General features: G+C 39.5%; 1 protein-coding gene across 1 annotated transcript in view; it reads right to left on the bottom strand.

The window, feature by feature from the left end:
• AUH (AU RNA binding methylglutaconyl-CoA hydratase) overlaps nt 1-6,181 on the bottom strand; it is a 116,916-nt gene extending 110,735 nt beyond the window's left edge. The window contains exon 1 of the mRNA XM_072415050.1: nt 5,920-6,181. Coding sequence (XP_072271151.1) covers nt 5,920-6,133 — 214 coding nt within the window. The 5' untranslated portion in view covers nt 6,134-6,181. The remainder of the gene's footprint in view (nt 1-5,919) is intronic.
• Nucleotides 6,182-17,818: the final 11,637 nt, after the last annotated feature.

Below are 17,818 nucleotides of genomic sequence, written 5' to 3' on the forward strand. Positions count from 1 at the left end.
GCGTCGTTGGTTACTTTTTTTACGAACGATTTTTGCCCAATCGATCGTTCGTCGTTCATTTTGAACGATAAAAATTGGAAGTGTGTACGCAGCTTTAGTGTTTAGCTTTTCTGCTCCACATTTTGAAGAGGACAAGAGTGAACAGGTATTCTTTAATGTCATATTTCACACTGTGTTTTACCCCTTCAGAGCCATGACATGTGAAACACATGAAAGGGTTAAATAACAGAACACATCTTGCTGTTCTACTTCAGCATTGCCTCTGAAAAGAAGATGAACAGTGAAGGAAAGAAGTATTTGATCCCATGCTGATTTTGTACATTTGACTTCTCACAAAGGAATGGCCAGTCTTTAATTGTAGTAGTAGGTTTTTTGTAGCTGTGAGAAACAGAATAACAACAAAAAACCCACAAAAACCCATTGCTGGAAAATCAGAGCTTGGTTTGCTTTGTACTGAGTGAAATAAGTATTTGATCCCCTATCAACCAGCAAGATTTCAGGCTCCCAGGTGTCTTTGCTGTATGCAGGTAACGAGCTGAGATTAGGAGCACCCTCTGTAAGGAAGTGCTCCTAATCCAAGCTTGTTACAGTACCTGTATAAAAGACACCTGTCCACAGAAGCAATCAATCAGAATCCAAACTAGCCACCATGGCCAAGACCAAAGAGCTGTCAAAAGATGTCTGGGACAAGAATGTAGACCTACACAAGGCTGGACTGGGCTACAAGACTATCACCAAGCAGCTTGGGGGGGAAGGTGACAGACAACAGATGGCGTGATAATTTGCAAATGGAAGAAACACAAAATAACTGTCAATCTCGCTCAGTCTGGGGTTCCATGCAAGATCTCCCCTCGTCGAGTTGCAATGATCATGAGAACAATGATGAACCCAGCCCAGAATTACATGAGGGGAACTTGTCAATGATCTCAGGGCAGCTAGGATCATAGTCACCAAGAAAACAAATGGTAACACACTGTGCCGTGAAGGCCTGAAATCTTGCAGAGCCCGTAAGGTCCCCCTGGTCAAAACAGCACATGTACAGATGCCAATGAACATCTGAATGATCCAGAGAACTGGGTGAAAGTGTTGTGGTCAGATGAGACCAAAATTGAGCTCTTTGGCATCAACTCAACTCGCCATGTTTGGAGGAGGAGGAATGCTGCCTATGACCCAAAGAACACCATCCCCACCGTCAAACATGGAGGTGGACACATTATGCTTTGGGGGTGCTTTTCTGCTAAGGGGACAGGACACCTTCACCGCATCGAAGGACAAGGACAATGGACAGGGCCATGTACCGTCAAATCTTGGGTGAGCACCTCCTTCCCTCAGCCACGGCATTGAAAATGGGTCGTGGATGGGAATTCCAGCATGACAATGACCCAAAACACAAGGCCAAAGCAACAAAGAGTGGCCCAAGAAGAAGCACATAAAGGTTCTGGAGTGGCCTAGCCAGTCTCCAAACTGGTTGATAGGGGATCAAACACTTATTTCACTCATTACAATGCACATCAAGCTCTGACTTTTGAGCACTGTGTTTTTGAGGGTTATTTTGTTGTTATTCTGCCTCTCACACCTACAATAAATCTACCATTAGAATTATAGACTGGTCATTTCTTTGTCAGAGTGCAAACATACAAAATCAGCAGGGGATCAAATACTTCTTTCCCTCACTGTAGCAGTGCAATAATACAAAAAGCAAATTTTTAAGCATGGACAATGTTTTCCAGTTACTAATGACTCACAAGAAATTATCTGTTCACTGACCAGAAAAAACTGTGTTTGGTAAAAATTTAGACATTTATTTAGAAGGAGATAAGTCATTTCAGCAGACTCAAGGACCTTTCAGTCAACTTAGTCATATAGGTTATTTATGACATGAGCTTTGCACATAGTCATGTAAAAAAGTAATTGCACCCCATGGAAATTCTTTACTTTCAACATATTTAAACAGGCAAACCCTAAATTTTCATTTAAAAGGTGACTATGGGTAAAGGTGAAAAGTCTTTTAAATCACGGATTCAACAAAAATAGATGTAATGGTGAACAGTAATGGTGAAATGTTCCTTGGAGATGTTTTGTGTAACTGCCCATCAGTCTCTGGGATCATTACCTAGAATAGTTGTCCACTGTTCAATGCAAGATGTTTATAGGTTTTTTTTAATTAACTATCTCCAAAAAATGAGCACATTTAGCCACAAATGTTTCTAAAAAATATACGCTATAATAAAAACTGGCGATGAACATTGCAAAGCGCTGTGTAATATGTTTCCGCTAAATAAATACAAGTAAAAAAACTTTTTTTAAATTTGGAGAGAGCAGGTAAAGGCTGGCACCTGTGTCAGATTGCAGAGATTTTCTTCCTACTTTCTAAAACTGGGAGATTTTCCATTTCCTTTTCCTTGATTGACAAATTTCTGAAATTACCCTGCTTTTCTGTTTCACTGATCCCTTCTGTACCCACTGATTACTAAGGAGGGCAGTGACCTCAGTAAAAAGCAAAAAAAAAAAAAAAAAGGAAGACGGTGGCACCAAGCCAGCTGAAACCCAGTGTTTTTAAGGTTCCTGGGTATAGTAATATTCCTCAGTACAATGCCCAATGCAAAAGGTACATTAATAAATGGCCTTCATTTTAGAGCTAGCAACCAAATCATTGCAATTTTAACATCCCTGAGCCTAATTAATGAACAGGAAATAAAAAAAGTTTCCAATAATGTAATTATTTTTTTACCCCTTTGCCATTTTTCAGCTTTTTTCCAGGAAAGATAGAGTTTTCTTTTTTTTTTTCAGCAGTTGGGATAAATACTTTGTGCAGCCCCAGACATCTAACCCCAAAATATACTGTCACCTGATTAAAAGGATATAACATAAAAAATTTTTTATAATGGAACAAAGCAGAATAACAAATCTTAAAGTCAATATTTGTCCCTTAATTTAGGCTGGGTCTACACGGACGTTTTTAAATACACATGTAAACGTTCCTACTGCATTTATATGCCTTTTTTGCACTTTTATTAGTGTTTTAAACCCTGCCTTTAAAACGCTGAAAAACATCTATCTATTTAACACAGTTGCAAGTGCTTATAAACGTGGGAAAACACCTAATTGAAATCAATTAAAGCGTTTACCCGCATTTTTTGGCGTTTTCCAGCTTAACCCTGCGTTTTGATTTTTTAAATGGTGCAAGCAGCGTTATAGATAACGCTTATCAACGTGCTTTAAGAAATCGTCCTGGTGTAGATTAGCCCATTGGAATGCATTGGAATTTCAAACATGGGCTTTTTAAAGCCTCAGGTTAAACGCTGGGGAAAACGTCTGTTTGTTGAAAAATTTTATTGTGGTAATTCTTAACATACCATTAAAATAAAATCAACTCAGATTGGCGAGAACACATATTAGAATGTTGATGACATTTGCACAGGATTGCAATAGCTACATTTCTATATAACATTTCATTCGCTTATGTGACCGCAAATGTCAACCAGATCATCCACCGTAATTATTGTGACCTGGGGAATAATCTTGGTAGCTAATATTTTTTGTTTTATTATTTTTAAATGCAGAGTATATACATGTATTTCACATGTAAATGCTGGGCACCAAATGGAAGGCATGAAGTGGTTTAGTTGGGATGAGTGGCGTAGTATGTGTCAGTGCAATGCTCGCTATAAAACTTTGGTTAAAAAAAGTTCTAAACCATATTTTGGTATGCAAATTAGATATTAGATATTCAAATTAGCTATTAGTTATGGTCAAGTTAACAAGCGCATGCTGACAGAGTATCTTGGCATCCACATCCCTGATATTTTTCCCACTGGTGAGCAATGTAAGAGGCATTCTTCCCATTGACCACCACACTAATGTACTAATCTGTGAGGTAAAATCATTACAGGTGTTCCATGCAGACCTGAAAGCTATTTCAACGGTTCCCCCATGTTAGAAAGGTTAAGAAAAGCTGATTTATTAAGTTCTTCTTCTCCCATCTCTCATTTATGGAGTTCACGTAGAGTGGAACTAAACCAAAAACTCACACTCACCTATCCTTCTGCAGAGCCCCCGATTTCTCCCACGGTGTCCTGAAATCTGCCTTTGCCGCAGTGCCCCGCCATTTTCCTTGGTCTTCTTCCTTCTCCTAGCTACGTCACCCGATCTCACACTGATAAAGTGCAAGTGCAAGTGGCGTAGCCTGCTGTAAATGGGGAATGCGCATGACAGAGATCAGGCATGTGCAGAAGGAGCAGCCAGAAGTCCTCTGGGATGGGTGATGTAGGTATGCCAGGAGGCTCTGCACTACCATTCTGTCTTCATCGCTGTGGTGATTTAATCCCTACCACCGTTTTGTAAATTGGTAAGCCATTCTTGTAGTATGTAGAGCTTTGTTGGTCATCAGGTTATTGTCCAGCATAGTAGATATAAATAAATCATAGGACTGGCTTTACAGACTTATAAATCTTTTTGGCACCTAAAACAATATACATTTGTATTAAGTCTGTGTATTCAGCTGTTTGCATGGGGTTTTGCTTTAATGCCAACTTAAGCAGAAGTTAAGGACCTGAATAGAAAGTGAATCTGGGATCATTAGGCTCTTTAATAATAAATATAAGTAAAATAAGTAATAAATATCCAATAAGTGTAGTTTAAAAGATCTTCTTACATTAAAAAATGTTATTATTTAAATGGGAATGTGCTGTTCTTTCTCAAGGGGGCAAAAAAAAGAGCAAAAGAAGGAGGGAACAAGCTGGCAGCAGCAGAGGAGAGGAGGTAAAAAGACTTTAGAATATCACTGGACTGCAAGGAAGAGTAAGGTCTCAATCCCACTATACATAAGTGAAGTTCCCATGTTATACCATAATGCACGGCCACCTGCGTTTCCGTCCATTGCAGTGCTGACCCTGTACATGACACTGAATGAGGCAGCGTCAGAAATGCGTTGTAAAAGCACACTGCAGCGTGCGGCATATGTGGGAACATCATACCTGTCTTACTATGTAACGTGTGATGTCTGTGTGTTGAAACCAATAGGAACCACACCGTTCCCCATATAGGCCTGAACAAGGGATGTATTGTATGCACTGCTTGTGTAAACATTGTTGTCTATGTTTGTTTTTTTTTCTTTTAGGTATTTTTTCCTGTAGTGTGTTTATATGATCTAAAGTGTACCTTACCCAAGAAGTTGGCATTTTTATGGGGCAGATAAAAGAAAATACAATTTTTTATTAAGCAAATGCACATGGCAGCAAATAGGAGAAGTTAAAGCTGAACTCCAGCCTTAGCTTTCTATGCATCTGCAGAGAATATCTTCCTCTTTGTGGGGAAGCATTGATCTCTCTGCTGAGCTCCAGATCACCCCCAAACCTCAGCTCATGCCCCCAGTGGTTGGAAATCCCTGGTTTATACTGTACAGGGGGTGTTCAGACTGCTGCAGAGAGATCACTGCCTCACTTCGGAGAATAAAGCTCCACGGTGAACTTTCTAGCAGGAGACAGCGCACTTTTCTCTATGTGAAGCATTTCAGATAAAGGTTTGTGTTGTAACAAATATATATATATATATATATATATATATTGTTTTGCTTTAAAAAGAAGAATTAGGGACTCTGCTAGCTTTTGATTGTCCTTAGGTGACCTTGATAAGGTAATGTAACCTATTTGTCCTGGGGGCCAGGGCACCTCACCAAAGGACCAAACAGAGGGGAAATCTGTCATGGCTGCCACAGCACAAGGAATGAGGGGTATTTTGTGTCATACAGGTCAGATATAGTATGAAAGGAAATAAAATTCCAGGATACAATGACTTATTCACACAGCATAACACAGAATCCACACAAGCACCCTTCTAATAGCCAGTGCACCACCCTCATGTCCTTTCACACTGCAGCAGGTGAGCCATGACGCATGCAATATGACGTCACGTCGTTACCTTGCTCCTCTCCCTCAAGGTATCTGACCCTCAGTTCGTCCTCGCTTTTCGCCTCCGAGCTGTACTGGCGCCCCCCAGTGACGCACAGGCGTATCACCATTTGCCCCTGCCCCCCGAGCTCCTGGCCGCGAGGGACCCGCCACGAGGCGGCGCGTGCAGCTCGTGCTACCCCACCGCCGTAGCTCAGTACCCTCAATCCAGCCAGAGCCGCCATGCTGGTTGACGTCACTTAAACGCCACCACTGCAAGCATCTACTGAAATATCGCTTCAGCTGGTGTTGTTCAGATAGTGTTGTTCATAAAGTTATTTAAAAAAAAAAGAGGCAGAGGTCTCAGTGACGTCCCGGTAGGTGTCTGCATGAGAAGGCTGCGCTGGGGGAGTGAGGAGAATATCTGTGGTAATAGGTCAGATATTGTGACTGGGAATAGAGCTCACTACAATTATGTGCAGTAAATTTATATTATTATTATTGTATAGAAGGATTGAGCTTTACACATTTACTATGTAAATTAAATGTAACAAAAAACTGCTTTATAACAAATATATAAAAAAACACGAAAACCTTTATATATTTATCCTGTAAGATAGAACTCCCAGTGTCATCTCTGCCCATTCTTCTAGGGGGTTAAGCCCCATGGATGCTCACCTGTCCCCATTCTATTACAGGTGCTGCCATCTTCTTTCCCTCATCCCAATATTCTGCCATCCTGATTGGCTGGCTTGGATGACCTAACTCCCCAGATCAATGTGCTGAGTATAGGCAGTTTAGCGTATATTGACAGCTGGGATAGTGATCAGGAAGTAAGAATATGATCAGAAAGTGGAACTTTAGTTCTGTTTTAGGACAATGTGCACATGACTGGTTACTGTAGATGGAAACATTAAATCATGATAGTTTCCAGTGATCGATGAATGTTGTACACACAGCACCCACTCTGTTCAATAGAGAAAGGGTTGGCAATGAGCAGCACCCCGCTATGCGCCCCACCTTAAGAGTACACAGCCTTCTTTCCTGATTAGTCATTCATCAATACACCAGGACTGATGGATGAACGATGTCAGGGTTTCAGCATGATCGTTCATCTCAGACGACAATGATTTGATGTGTGTAAGCAGCCTTAAAGCGTACCTAAACTCAGAATTTCACTTTACATAAAAGGGGAGAGAACCTTTTTATGTAAGGTAAAAATTCAGTTTTTTTGTTTAGGTGCAACACCCTTTATAAAAAAAAAAAGGGTGCACCACCACCCCCTAATTCTCGTCCACCTAGGCGGTCAAGAATGAATGGGAGCACATCTCGGGCATGCGCAGAAGGAGCCTATTTGCTCAAAAAGAAAGATTTGCCGATCTCACACATGCGCAGTGAGATAAGCAATTTTTTTTTTCATACTACGTCCATTTCTTAAATCAGACTCAAAGTACTCTATAAATATGTTCTATAAATTAAATGAAATCTGATTGCTCTTTAGGTGAAGGTTATAATACCTCACCTTTTTAGGAGCTTCCATTGGGTCATCCTATTACATGGTACATTTGACTGTGGCCACGTAGGGTTGTTTCAGGGCAAAGGTAAATCATACAAATAACCTTTTCCTCTATTTTCATGTTTTTTATCCTGATGCTACCGATGTAGTCACTGTAATAAGCAAACCTGATGAGAGGAGAACTCTCTCTGGTTTGGTAGATTGATAAAATAAAATCCGTAACAAATGAGAACTACTTTAGATCAGTGGTCGCCAACCAGTGGTCTGCGAGAACATTCTATTCCATGGTAGTCTGCACGTTTGGCCAGTGCACCCCCAAGCGGGGTCCTTCTCCTGGTGCACTGGACAGAGCCACGCACCATGTCTCCCATATGCATCACGGCGGATTGTGACTCTGGGCTCAGACCTGCAATGGGAGAGTGTGTGGGTTCTGACATCATGACATAAAGCTGCATACACACGTCCAATAATTATCGTTAGAAACAACCGACGAACGACCGTTCAGTGATCGTGCATGTTTCTGCGGTACACTTTCTCCTTTACATGTCCCTCCCTGCATCGTTTAAATGATTGTATCTAGTGTGTGTAGGTAATGCTTAAAGCTAAGGACCATTTTATACCCATGGCAGGTTCTGCCGCGGCCTCAACCACATTCCAAACCACTACCATTTAAATAAAAAGGAGCAGTTGGGAACCATATTTTGCACACAGCTGCATTTGATTGCTGCACAGTTCCTACATTCTACATAAAATTCCTGTAACCAAAATCTTCAAGATGTCCATGGATTGATTGGGAGCTTCATCTTGCAAGATTTTGTCTGTTCTGTGTTCCATGGGACTCCACACAGAAGGATATTACCTCCAGGTACTCCAGTTTCCTCCCACTTTCCAAAATACATGTAGTAGCTTAGATCGACTTTCCCTCAAAAATTGTCCTCTCATTCTGCTCATCATCTTTACTGCACAGATGGAGACAGGAAAATTAAAATCTGACATTCTAAAATTAATTAACATATGTAAGAATAATAATACCATCATAGGATCACACTACAGGCATATAACAAGCAAGCTCAACAACAGTACACAGGTGATGTACAAGAGCTGTTTGACAAGTACTGAGCCTAACATATAAATAATAAAAATATTTGTAAAAACTCTGTAAAGTAATAAAATATAAAGCCTTAGATATAATTGGACCAAAAAGTAGAAATAAATCTATTATATGTATTGTTTTATTATAAATTTAAATTATAAAAATTGTATGTTGTACAAATAAAATTGTATGTTGGTGAATTTTTTGGATGGAGAAAATCAAGCACAAAGCGGTCGTCAAATTCCTTTACTTAATGGACCTAAACACTAAGGAAATCCATAAAGGGATGCAAGAAGTGTTAAAAGATGATTCTCCTTCCTATTCCACTGTCAAAAGATGGGTTGTCGAGATCAAACAAGGTCGAAAAAGCCTTTGTGATAAATAAAGACCTAGAGCACCCAAAGTTGTCACAACCCAGGAAATGATTGACAGGATTTACGATATTGTCCTCCAAGACAGAAGACTGACCACCAGAAGCATTACTAAAAATGTAGGGATTTCAAATGAAAGAGTTTACCACATTTTTTCTAGGGTTGAGCGAGAATGCCTCTGACAGTCTTGCAAAATTTTCCCCGAACTTCCAATGGGTCTGCGAAATTTCAGCAAACCAATTTCACAAATTCCATTAAAGTCCAGGGTGCAGGTTCCCATGGTCCCTGGGCTTTTGCAGCCCAGGGACCGTGGGAACCTGGGTTCACAGCTGATTGGAGGCATGCGGGTGCCTCCAATCAGCTGTGACTGCAGGCAAACTAAGATGAACTCCCAATGGAGATTCTCCAATGAGAGTTCATCTGAGTTCAGTTCACTGGGCTGTACTTATTGATAAGTACAGGCCAGTGACCGTGGGAACCTGCGGTCACAGCTGATTGGAGTCACGGAGGTGCCTCCAATCAACTGTGACTGCAGGCAAACTCAGATGAACTCTTAATGGAGATTCTCCATTGAGAGTTCATCTGAGTTCAGTTTCCACAGTCACATGGGAACCTGCGGTCACAGCTGATTAGAGGCACGCGGGTGCCTCCAATGAGCTGTAACTGCAGGCGAACTCAGATGAACTCTAAACTCGGCAAAAAAAATGACCTCGTGGCAAATCACAAGGCCGTTCTCGCTTACATGTTCTGTAAATGAGAAGGGCCTGATTCACTGCGAGATCGAAATTACAAATTTTGCTCGCTCATCCCTAATTCTTACTAAAGAACCTGAGGAAACTCTTCAAGATGTATTCCAAAACTTCTGACCAAAAGAGAGAACAGGTGAGATGCTCCAAAGTCTTTCTCGAGCGTTTCGAAATAAATTAGCATCAATCCACCACTTTGATCTAGAGCCAAAACAGCAGTCTCAACAATTGAAACACAAAGGTTATTCTACCCCAAAGAAGGTAAGGATCACAAAGTCCTCAATGAAGGCCATGGCCTCTGTCTTCTGGAATATTCATGGTGTAGTGATGATTAACTTTCTTGAAAAGGGTTAAACAATCACAGGGACCTATTATTCCACAATATTAAGAAAGTTAAAGGAGGAATTGAAGGTGAAAAGACGAGGAAAGTTGACATAAGGTGTTTTGTTTCATCAGGACAAGTCAGCACACAAGTCAGCTGTTGCAATGGCCACAATTCATGAATGCAGCTTTGAATTGTTAGAACACCCACCTTATTCCCCAGATATGACCCCATTGGACTATTATCTATTTGGAATTTTAAGGAAGTACCTAAAAAAGGAGGAAACTTGACTGTGATGATATCATCAAGGCTGTTGAGGACTTCCTTGAGGGCCAAAATGTTGAGTTCTATAAAAAGGGTATAAAGGCCTTAAAAGAAAGATCTGACAGGTGCATTCTGCTTCATGGAGATTATATTAAAAAAAATTTAGAGAATAAAGTTCTTAGCCTTTGTCTTTATGGTTGAAGCTCATTACTTGTCAAACAGCTCTTGTAAAACTGTATGAGTTAACTAAATAGAAAAGAAAAGGGTTGAACTTTAAAAAAGGGTTAGAACTTTAAAAAGAATTATGGGCAGCACAGTGGCATTTGCAGCGCTAGGACCCAAGTTCAACTCTCGGTCAGGACACTATCTGCACGAAGTTTGCAGGTTCTCCTCCTGTTTGTGTGGATTTCCTCTGGGTATTCCAGTTTATTCCCACATTCCAAAAACATGCAGTTAGGGTAATTAGCTTCCCCCAAAAACTGACCTTAGACTGTGGTAATGACATATGACTATGGTAGGGACATTAGATTGTGAGCTCCTTTGTAAAACAGTGCTGTGGAATATGTTGGTGCTATATAAATACTGTGCCAAAAAAAAATAATTACACCCAAAAAAGTGGAAGACAAAGTAAGTATGATTCTACAAAGTATTTTTATTTTAATTTACTGAGTGTGTGTTTAAAGGGGTTGAAGCCCAGATAATGTAAGCAGACCATTTTGTTGTGGGGCTTCAGGAAGGGCAGCATAGTAAAGATTGCTAAAATTGTAAAAGAGGCAGCTATCAGAAAGAGGAGACTGTACTAGGGGTAATGCTTTAAAGTGGGGTAATGCTTTAAAATTCAGATTAGCATAGAAGCTCTGGGATAATGTTATTTGGTATGGTGTAAAAGTGGAGGGAGCTACCAGACATCCCTCATGTAACTTTATCTTAAGAGGCATTTACTGGCATCCTGCTGGGGTGGAGGGGGGAGCATTCCTAATTAATGTATATGGCTGCCAAGTACAGAATTTCTTTCATTTCAAATCCCAAGATGTTGAGAACTACTAAATTTTCATCCACTGAAGTGACTGATTTAGCATCCTTTCAAACATTAGCCTTTTTTTCTGTCTGCACCAATGCTTGCTGCATGAGTCAGAGTCTTGGGAGAATTTTACATTTTCCATGCTGTTTGTTGATTGGCTAGTCAACTTCAGTCATGTTCTTCTATGCTATTGCCAAGTCAGCAGTGTAGAACAGAAAGACAGCTTTGTTTCAGAAAACTAGACATGTTTTATAAACATTGCTTCTCATGTAACAAATCACTTTTGTGTTTGAAGACAATCTTTTAACCTGTTTTGTTGAACTGTATAGGAAGGTGCTGTTTCAGCACCTTTATTTTTGTGAGAGGTCTTTAGTATGACTCTTCAGTCTAAATATTTATTCAACCAAGTTAAAGTTATTTAAGAATTTGTGATGCCCACAAATTTTCTTTGAGCCCCGCATAACACAAACAAATGACAAAATTAAAGAGCGACAGTGGCTGGGATTTATTGCTGACTTTTTTTGTCACTGTTTTCTACAGTTTTTACACATTAGCCAAAAACGAAATGTGTAAATAATGGATCACAGCTACCTGCAGTGGGCTTTAGCTTTTTCTCAGCTTGGTAACCTTGAGCTTCATTATCCCCGATTATATTTGGGTACAGAATTATGATTTGCAATGCTGGATCCCAATGGGTCAAAAAAATACTTTATTATGTCATGACCATATGACTGCAGTCACCAAAGTTATTGTTTAAAGAATTGAGTAAGTTAAAGCAGAACTAAATCCTCCCTACTTACCTGTTCCTGGTCCCAGCACCAATATCTTCATTTTTCTCTCTTTTGGTAGATGATCCTCATCCATCTAGAATGGCTGGGAAAACATATCTCCCTTGTAGTCTCTTTATGTGGCTTTGCTTGCTTACTTTACTTGAGTTTTTAGTTGAAGGACCGTCACTTAGTTGAAGGACCGTCACTAAGGATCGTCACTTAGTGGTTTTCTTGGCTATCATAGTGGCTAACATAGGGGAAAGCTTGAAATATCTTTTAGGTGTTCAAGGAACCCTCAACATAATTAATAAGGAATCAACACATTAATCAGGTTCATAAATCAGCTATTTGCAGGATTTGATTTTCTGAATTTTCATGGATCAGTGGAGATAAGCATGTTACGAAAATTATAGGTCACATTGAAATGTTCATAACTTGTCAAATTATAATACAGTATTTATATAGTGCCATCATATTACACAGTGCTGTACAAAGTTCATAGTCGTGTCACTAACTGTCCCTCAAAGGAGCTCACAATCTAATGTCCCTACTATAGTCATATGTGGTTAATGTAGTCTAAGGTCAATTTTTAGGGGGAAGCCAAATAACTTAATTGCATGTTTTTTTTTGGCATGTGGGAGGAAACCGGAGTACCCGGAGGAAACCCACGCAGACACGGGGAGAACCTGCAAACTCCATGCAGATAGTGTCCTGGGTGGGATTTGAACCCAGGACCTAGTGCTGCAAAGGCTGGAGTGCTAACCCCTGAGCCACCATGCTGCCCAATAATGTTCAGAGACTTCAAGAAAGTCATCAGTGGAAATACATACTGTGCCTTGTATTCACCATACTATTCAGTAGCAACCAAAGAAAGGGCACCATCAGTTGCTGGTCAGATATTCAATAGGCCTTTATGAAATATCTCCAATAAGGCCTCTGTGCTTTCTATCAGGTAGATCCCTGACTAGTAACTGAAGACATTGACACTGAAGAGTGCATGTAGGTTGATGTCAGCTACCAGGGGGAGAGAGTAAGGTATGGCCATTTAGAAAAGGTGAAAAAAAATTGATTTTAATATAAACTTTGTAGGTGGGAAAACAAAGTTTGGATAGAGCAGCTTCCAGCTTCTGCCAATGTATCAGAACCACAGAAAGTGGGCTCACCAGCAAGTGACTCCTGGTGAGTACTTGAAAGATCACTTGAAAGATTTGCTGATCATGAGACAATGACTATACCAAATGTCCCTCATTCCCCATCTTTTCAGCCTCTTTTGTTTGGTACAGCTCTTAGTTCATAGGCTGTATACCAGGGGTCGGCAAAGTTTTATGGCCAGTAGGCCATTTATGGGGTGAGCACACTAGGCCAGACCCGCCCTAATGGCTCTGCCCACCACCAGGGAACGCCCCCTGAAGTGAAATCCCCCTCCTCCGTATGCATTGTGGAGGAAAGGGATTTACCTTCAGGGAGCTTTCCCTATTTACCACGCTGCAGTAAATAGGGGAGCAACTGCAAGGGGGCAGCACCTGAGCTCCAGCGGCTCCGAAGCTCCAGCAGCTCTAGCTCCGGTAGTTCCTAACCTGCAAGTTGCCGGACGGCATTAGGCTGGAACGAACTACCAGCTAGGCCGTATCTAGCCTAAAGGTCAGAGTTTGCCGACCCCTGCTGTATACCCTCAATGCAGTGTTTTCTCTGTTTGTCTTGTGGGTGCTCTGTTATACTTTTTATTTTATGATTTTACTTTTTGAATCAACAGGTTTTTCTTTTATGTTCACAAAAAATCTGTCAAGAACAACGTAAAAATATGCAGCAAATCTGCACTAACCACTTTTTTCACCAAAAGCACCAAAAGATTTTAATTTTTCAGCAACATATATATGCAGGGAAATATACTATATGTGCCTTATCATATCCTTATAACTGTAAGGTAAGCAATTTCTAACAAAATGGTTTGCGGTAAATAAAATACGTTCTGCTTTTTTCCAAATTAGAAACTTTATTAAGAACATAGAACTATATATATAGATAGAGAATAAGAAAGAGGAATTAACAAAAAAGGGGTCAATCCTTCTGTGTCTCTTTTGTATTCTTCCAAGGGTTGAAATAGAACCATGTGCTACTAAAGGGGACGATACAGACTAAAGGTGGGGTCTTTATTTAAAAGATATTTCATTCACTTTTATAATCCACAAGATAATCTGAGGGGGCAGTACAAGGGTACGCAAGCTCCGGCATGACTGATCAAATGGACCTGCAACAAATGTTGTATGGGTCATACAGCAGAGCAGTCTCCATACATTTTTGAGATAGGGAAAAATCATAGGGCATTGCCAAAACATAGTGCAAAGTACCCAGAGCCTCTCTACATCTCTGGCAGGCTGCTGGAGTAGTGGGATATAAATAAAAAAAATAAAATAAATGTGATAAAAGACAACTGGTGTTCTATACCAACTATTGCTAAACAAGCTTCTATCCCACTTCCTGGAAATTGGTACAAATTAAGGATATACATGTTAGAATTCTAACTTTTTTCTCCAGATTGAGAGTGTTCTTCCAATCCTATTCCCATTTATCAAAACAAAAAGACAGGAAGACCTTCGTTGGGTGTAACCAACAAATGGTAGGTTATTATGAGCATAGAGCATGGATTCAAAAGAAGTGGGCAGGCAAGTGAAATGTGCAGGGGTCGAGGAGTAGAAAAAGTGAGAGATCTGAAGGGTCCTTCTACTGGTGGTTCTTCTTAAACTCTTCCCTTCATCTCTTGACTGATTTCCACTTGGTGAATATAATAATATACATATACACATTATCCTATTAGAAGGAACAGGCATTTATAAAAGTGACAATTTTCAGACAATCTTGAACAATTCATCTGAGCCTCGTAGTATCTTACAGTCTTGAAGTCATGTAAAGTGAAAGTACACACTCTGCTACCAAAAAAAACTACTAGGATGGATGTGAGTCAATTTTATTTTATTGTTCAGATTTTGTATCGGTTAATTCCTAAAATGAAAAATAAAACCATATATATAAAGTGAAGGCTTTAGGACTAAAATAATGTGTTAGTTTAGAGATTCAGCTACATGTAGCTGATACAAAGTAGTCATTTTAGAATACACTGCTAGTTCTGCCTACAATTAGCCATAATTACACCTTTTACCTTGTTTGCCAGGTGTTCAGTTGTAGGGAGAAAAAGTGAACAGACCTGTAGTTAATTTACACAGTGTAGTACATTATAGTAATGGATGTAATATAGGTCAGTATATATAGGTCAATGTGTTGCTAGCATTTTTGCTGCATATGGTTCACTTGTCAGATCACATTGCCCTGTGAAAGCTACTGCTGTTGCATTTTCAAGTTAAATAACAACATATGCAATTTGACACTTTAACATACTTAGTGCTGATCATTTCTCAGAAGAAAACTAAACTTAATGAGACTGTTGATGTATATTTTTATCTATTGCTTGCAGAAGAATTTTAGAGTTTATAGAGGGATGCCTCTAAAGTTACTGTTAAATAAACGTGTCCATTTGCTTATCAGTTTCCACCAGTAATGTGCTAGGAATAGGAAGGCCCGCTCTTGCTTTATTCCAATGCCCTGTCTCACATGTAGTGTAGTTTAGGTATTAATATTATCAAATATATATTTCTGACTATTTACAGAGTTTTACCAAAACACAGAACACAAAGAACAACACAGTGTGCAATTTATACTTATGTTTAAAGCCTAAATTTAAACACAACATTTTTTATTAAAATATAAGCTTTAATAGCCAAAAAAAAATAAATCCACTTAGAATGCTACAAACTTCTTTCTCAACCCAGTTATTACCGTGGTAAAGTAGTAGTAACTTAATTAATAGGTCTGACCTCATTACATAGTCTAGGCCAGGGGTGTCAAACTCAAATATACAGAGGGGGGAAATTAAAAACTTAGACCAATTTGGGGGCCAAACTTGAAATTTATTGAAAAAATTGAAGAAGTTTACTACTTCATCCATATTAACAAAAACAAACCCCTCTAAACACACTTTAGGGTTGAAAAGACTAATTTCTATCTATCTACGCAGCCTGAGTGCTGTTCATCCTCTCACATCACAAGTTTGTCTGACACTAAATATTACACTATGCAGTCTCTAATAGATTGAAACAAACACAATGCCCCTGGTAGTCGGGCACCATGTGATCATTGCCTAGGCTTTGTGTCACATGATGGGTGGACAGGAATAATGTCTATGTATTGCATGTATTGAAAATGATGATGTGAGGTGGTAACATAGAGATTCATGTGGATCCTGCCATGTGTAAGGAAATGAATGGCGATTCTCTGTGCATGTTCCAACACACTATAATAGATCCTCAGCCTAATAGTCCCCCCAGCTATGTACTACAATCATTGAAATACAGTTGGGATGACTTAACCCATTGCTTTCCAGCTGCTGGTACTGCCTGATATAGAAGTTTCAAATTAACCGATGTGTCGCTTCTATCATTTGCATGCAGAACTACAGTTACAATGTATTACTGTAGGCGCCTGTGATGTGTGAGAGGGGGCCAGGGAGGGACAGAGATATCTCACCTTCTGTTCGATAGACACGAGCGATGCCGAGACTACAATTCCCAGCATTACTTGCATCTTTAAAACAGTCAATACAGAACAGAACAACAATGTGGGCCCACGCATAGGCCGCTATTCTGTAGACGTGAGTGATGCTGGAAATTGTAGTAGCGGCATCACTCGCTGCAATACATAGTAGCGGGCAGGTGGCCAGATGTAATTCATTTTCAGGATTCTTTGGGGGGCCAGAGTTTGACACCCCTGGTCAAGGCAGTGAGTAGGGCTGCATGAGGGTCTCAGAGTAGGTCCTCCACAGGCTTCCATGGAAAACTGCAGGGGGCGCATACAAGACCAGTCACCCTGCAGATAGGTTACAAGCAGCTCTTGAACAAAAACATTTTCACAAGATTGCTGCACACATTGTAGAGAAAATGTAAAAAGCACACCATGATATAAGTAAACATACACACACTTCTTCTGTTTTGTAATTTGAGTAAGTCTTTACTTTTAATGTTATCACTGAAGGATTTCTCTTTGCCTCAAGGTTGTGGCCAATAGTATGTTGCATTTATTCTTGCTGATTAGCTCTTGCAATTCTCAGACGTATCCATGCCTTAACAGAGAAACATTTTTGATCATTTGAATAATGGTGTGATTGATTCATTGCTTGAATTGTCTCTGGTGCGCTGCTTTCCCAAATCTTAAAATCAGCAGCCTATTGAGAAAAGATTGTTTTTTTTTTGTTTTTGTTTTTTTGTGTTACTATAAAAGGGCAACTTAAACGTAAACTGCAACAGACGGATATGCATGGTAATAGGCAAAAATTAAGGTTTTTATGGATATGATACATTTCCAGCATGCTGAAAGTTTTCTTTAGTCACTGTACAGCTTTGTATAACCCAGAATCTGTTATGTATTCAGTTACTACAAAGAAATTAAAAGGTGGACAAACACCTTACTCAAATATTAATTTCTCTTGTATAGCCAGGAGAAAACATATGGCAAGAGCAATATAAGCTTCTAGTACAAATACCATTATGCCAAGTCATTCTAATGAAAATGAAAACATTAACTCATTATTTGCACATATTGTTGGATAACTATAAATCAATAGGTAAACAACATTAGGCTTCTCCTATCAAATTGTGTAAAATAATGATCTGCAAGCAGAAACTGCATAACAATATATAGTATAAATATAAAAATCACAATATTTACAGTTACCTCATATATTTGGTGAATTGCATAGCTTTTTTTATATACTGTCATT

Source organism: Pyxicephalus adspersus, chromosome 6, assembly GCF_032062135.1.
Source record: "Pyxicephalus adspersus chromosome 6, UCB_Pads_2.0, whole genome shotgun sequence".
Taxonomy (NCBI): domain Eukaryota; kingdom Metazoa; phylum Chordata; class Amphibia; order Anura; family Pyxicephalidae; genus Pyxicephalus; species Pyxicephalus adspersus.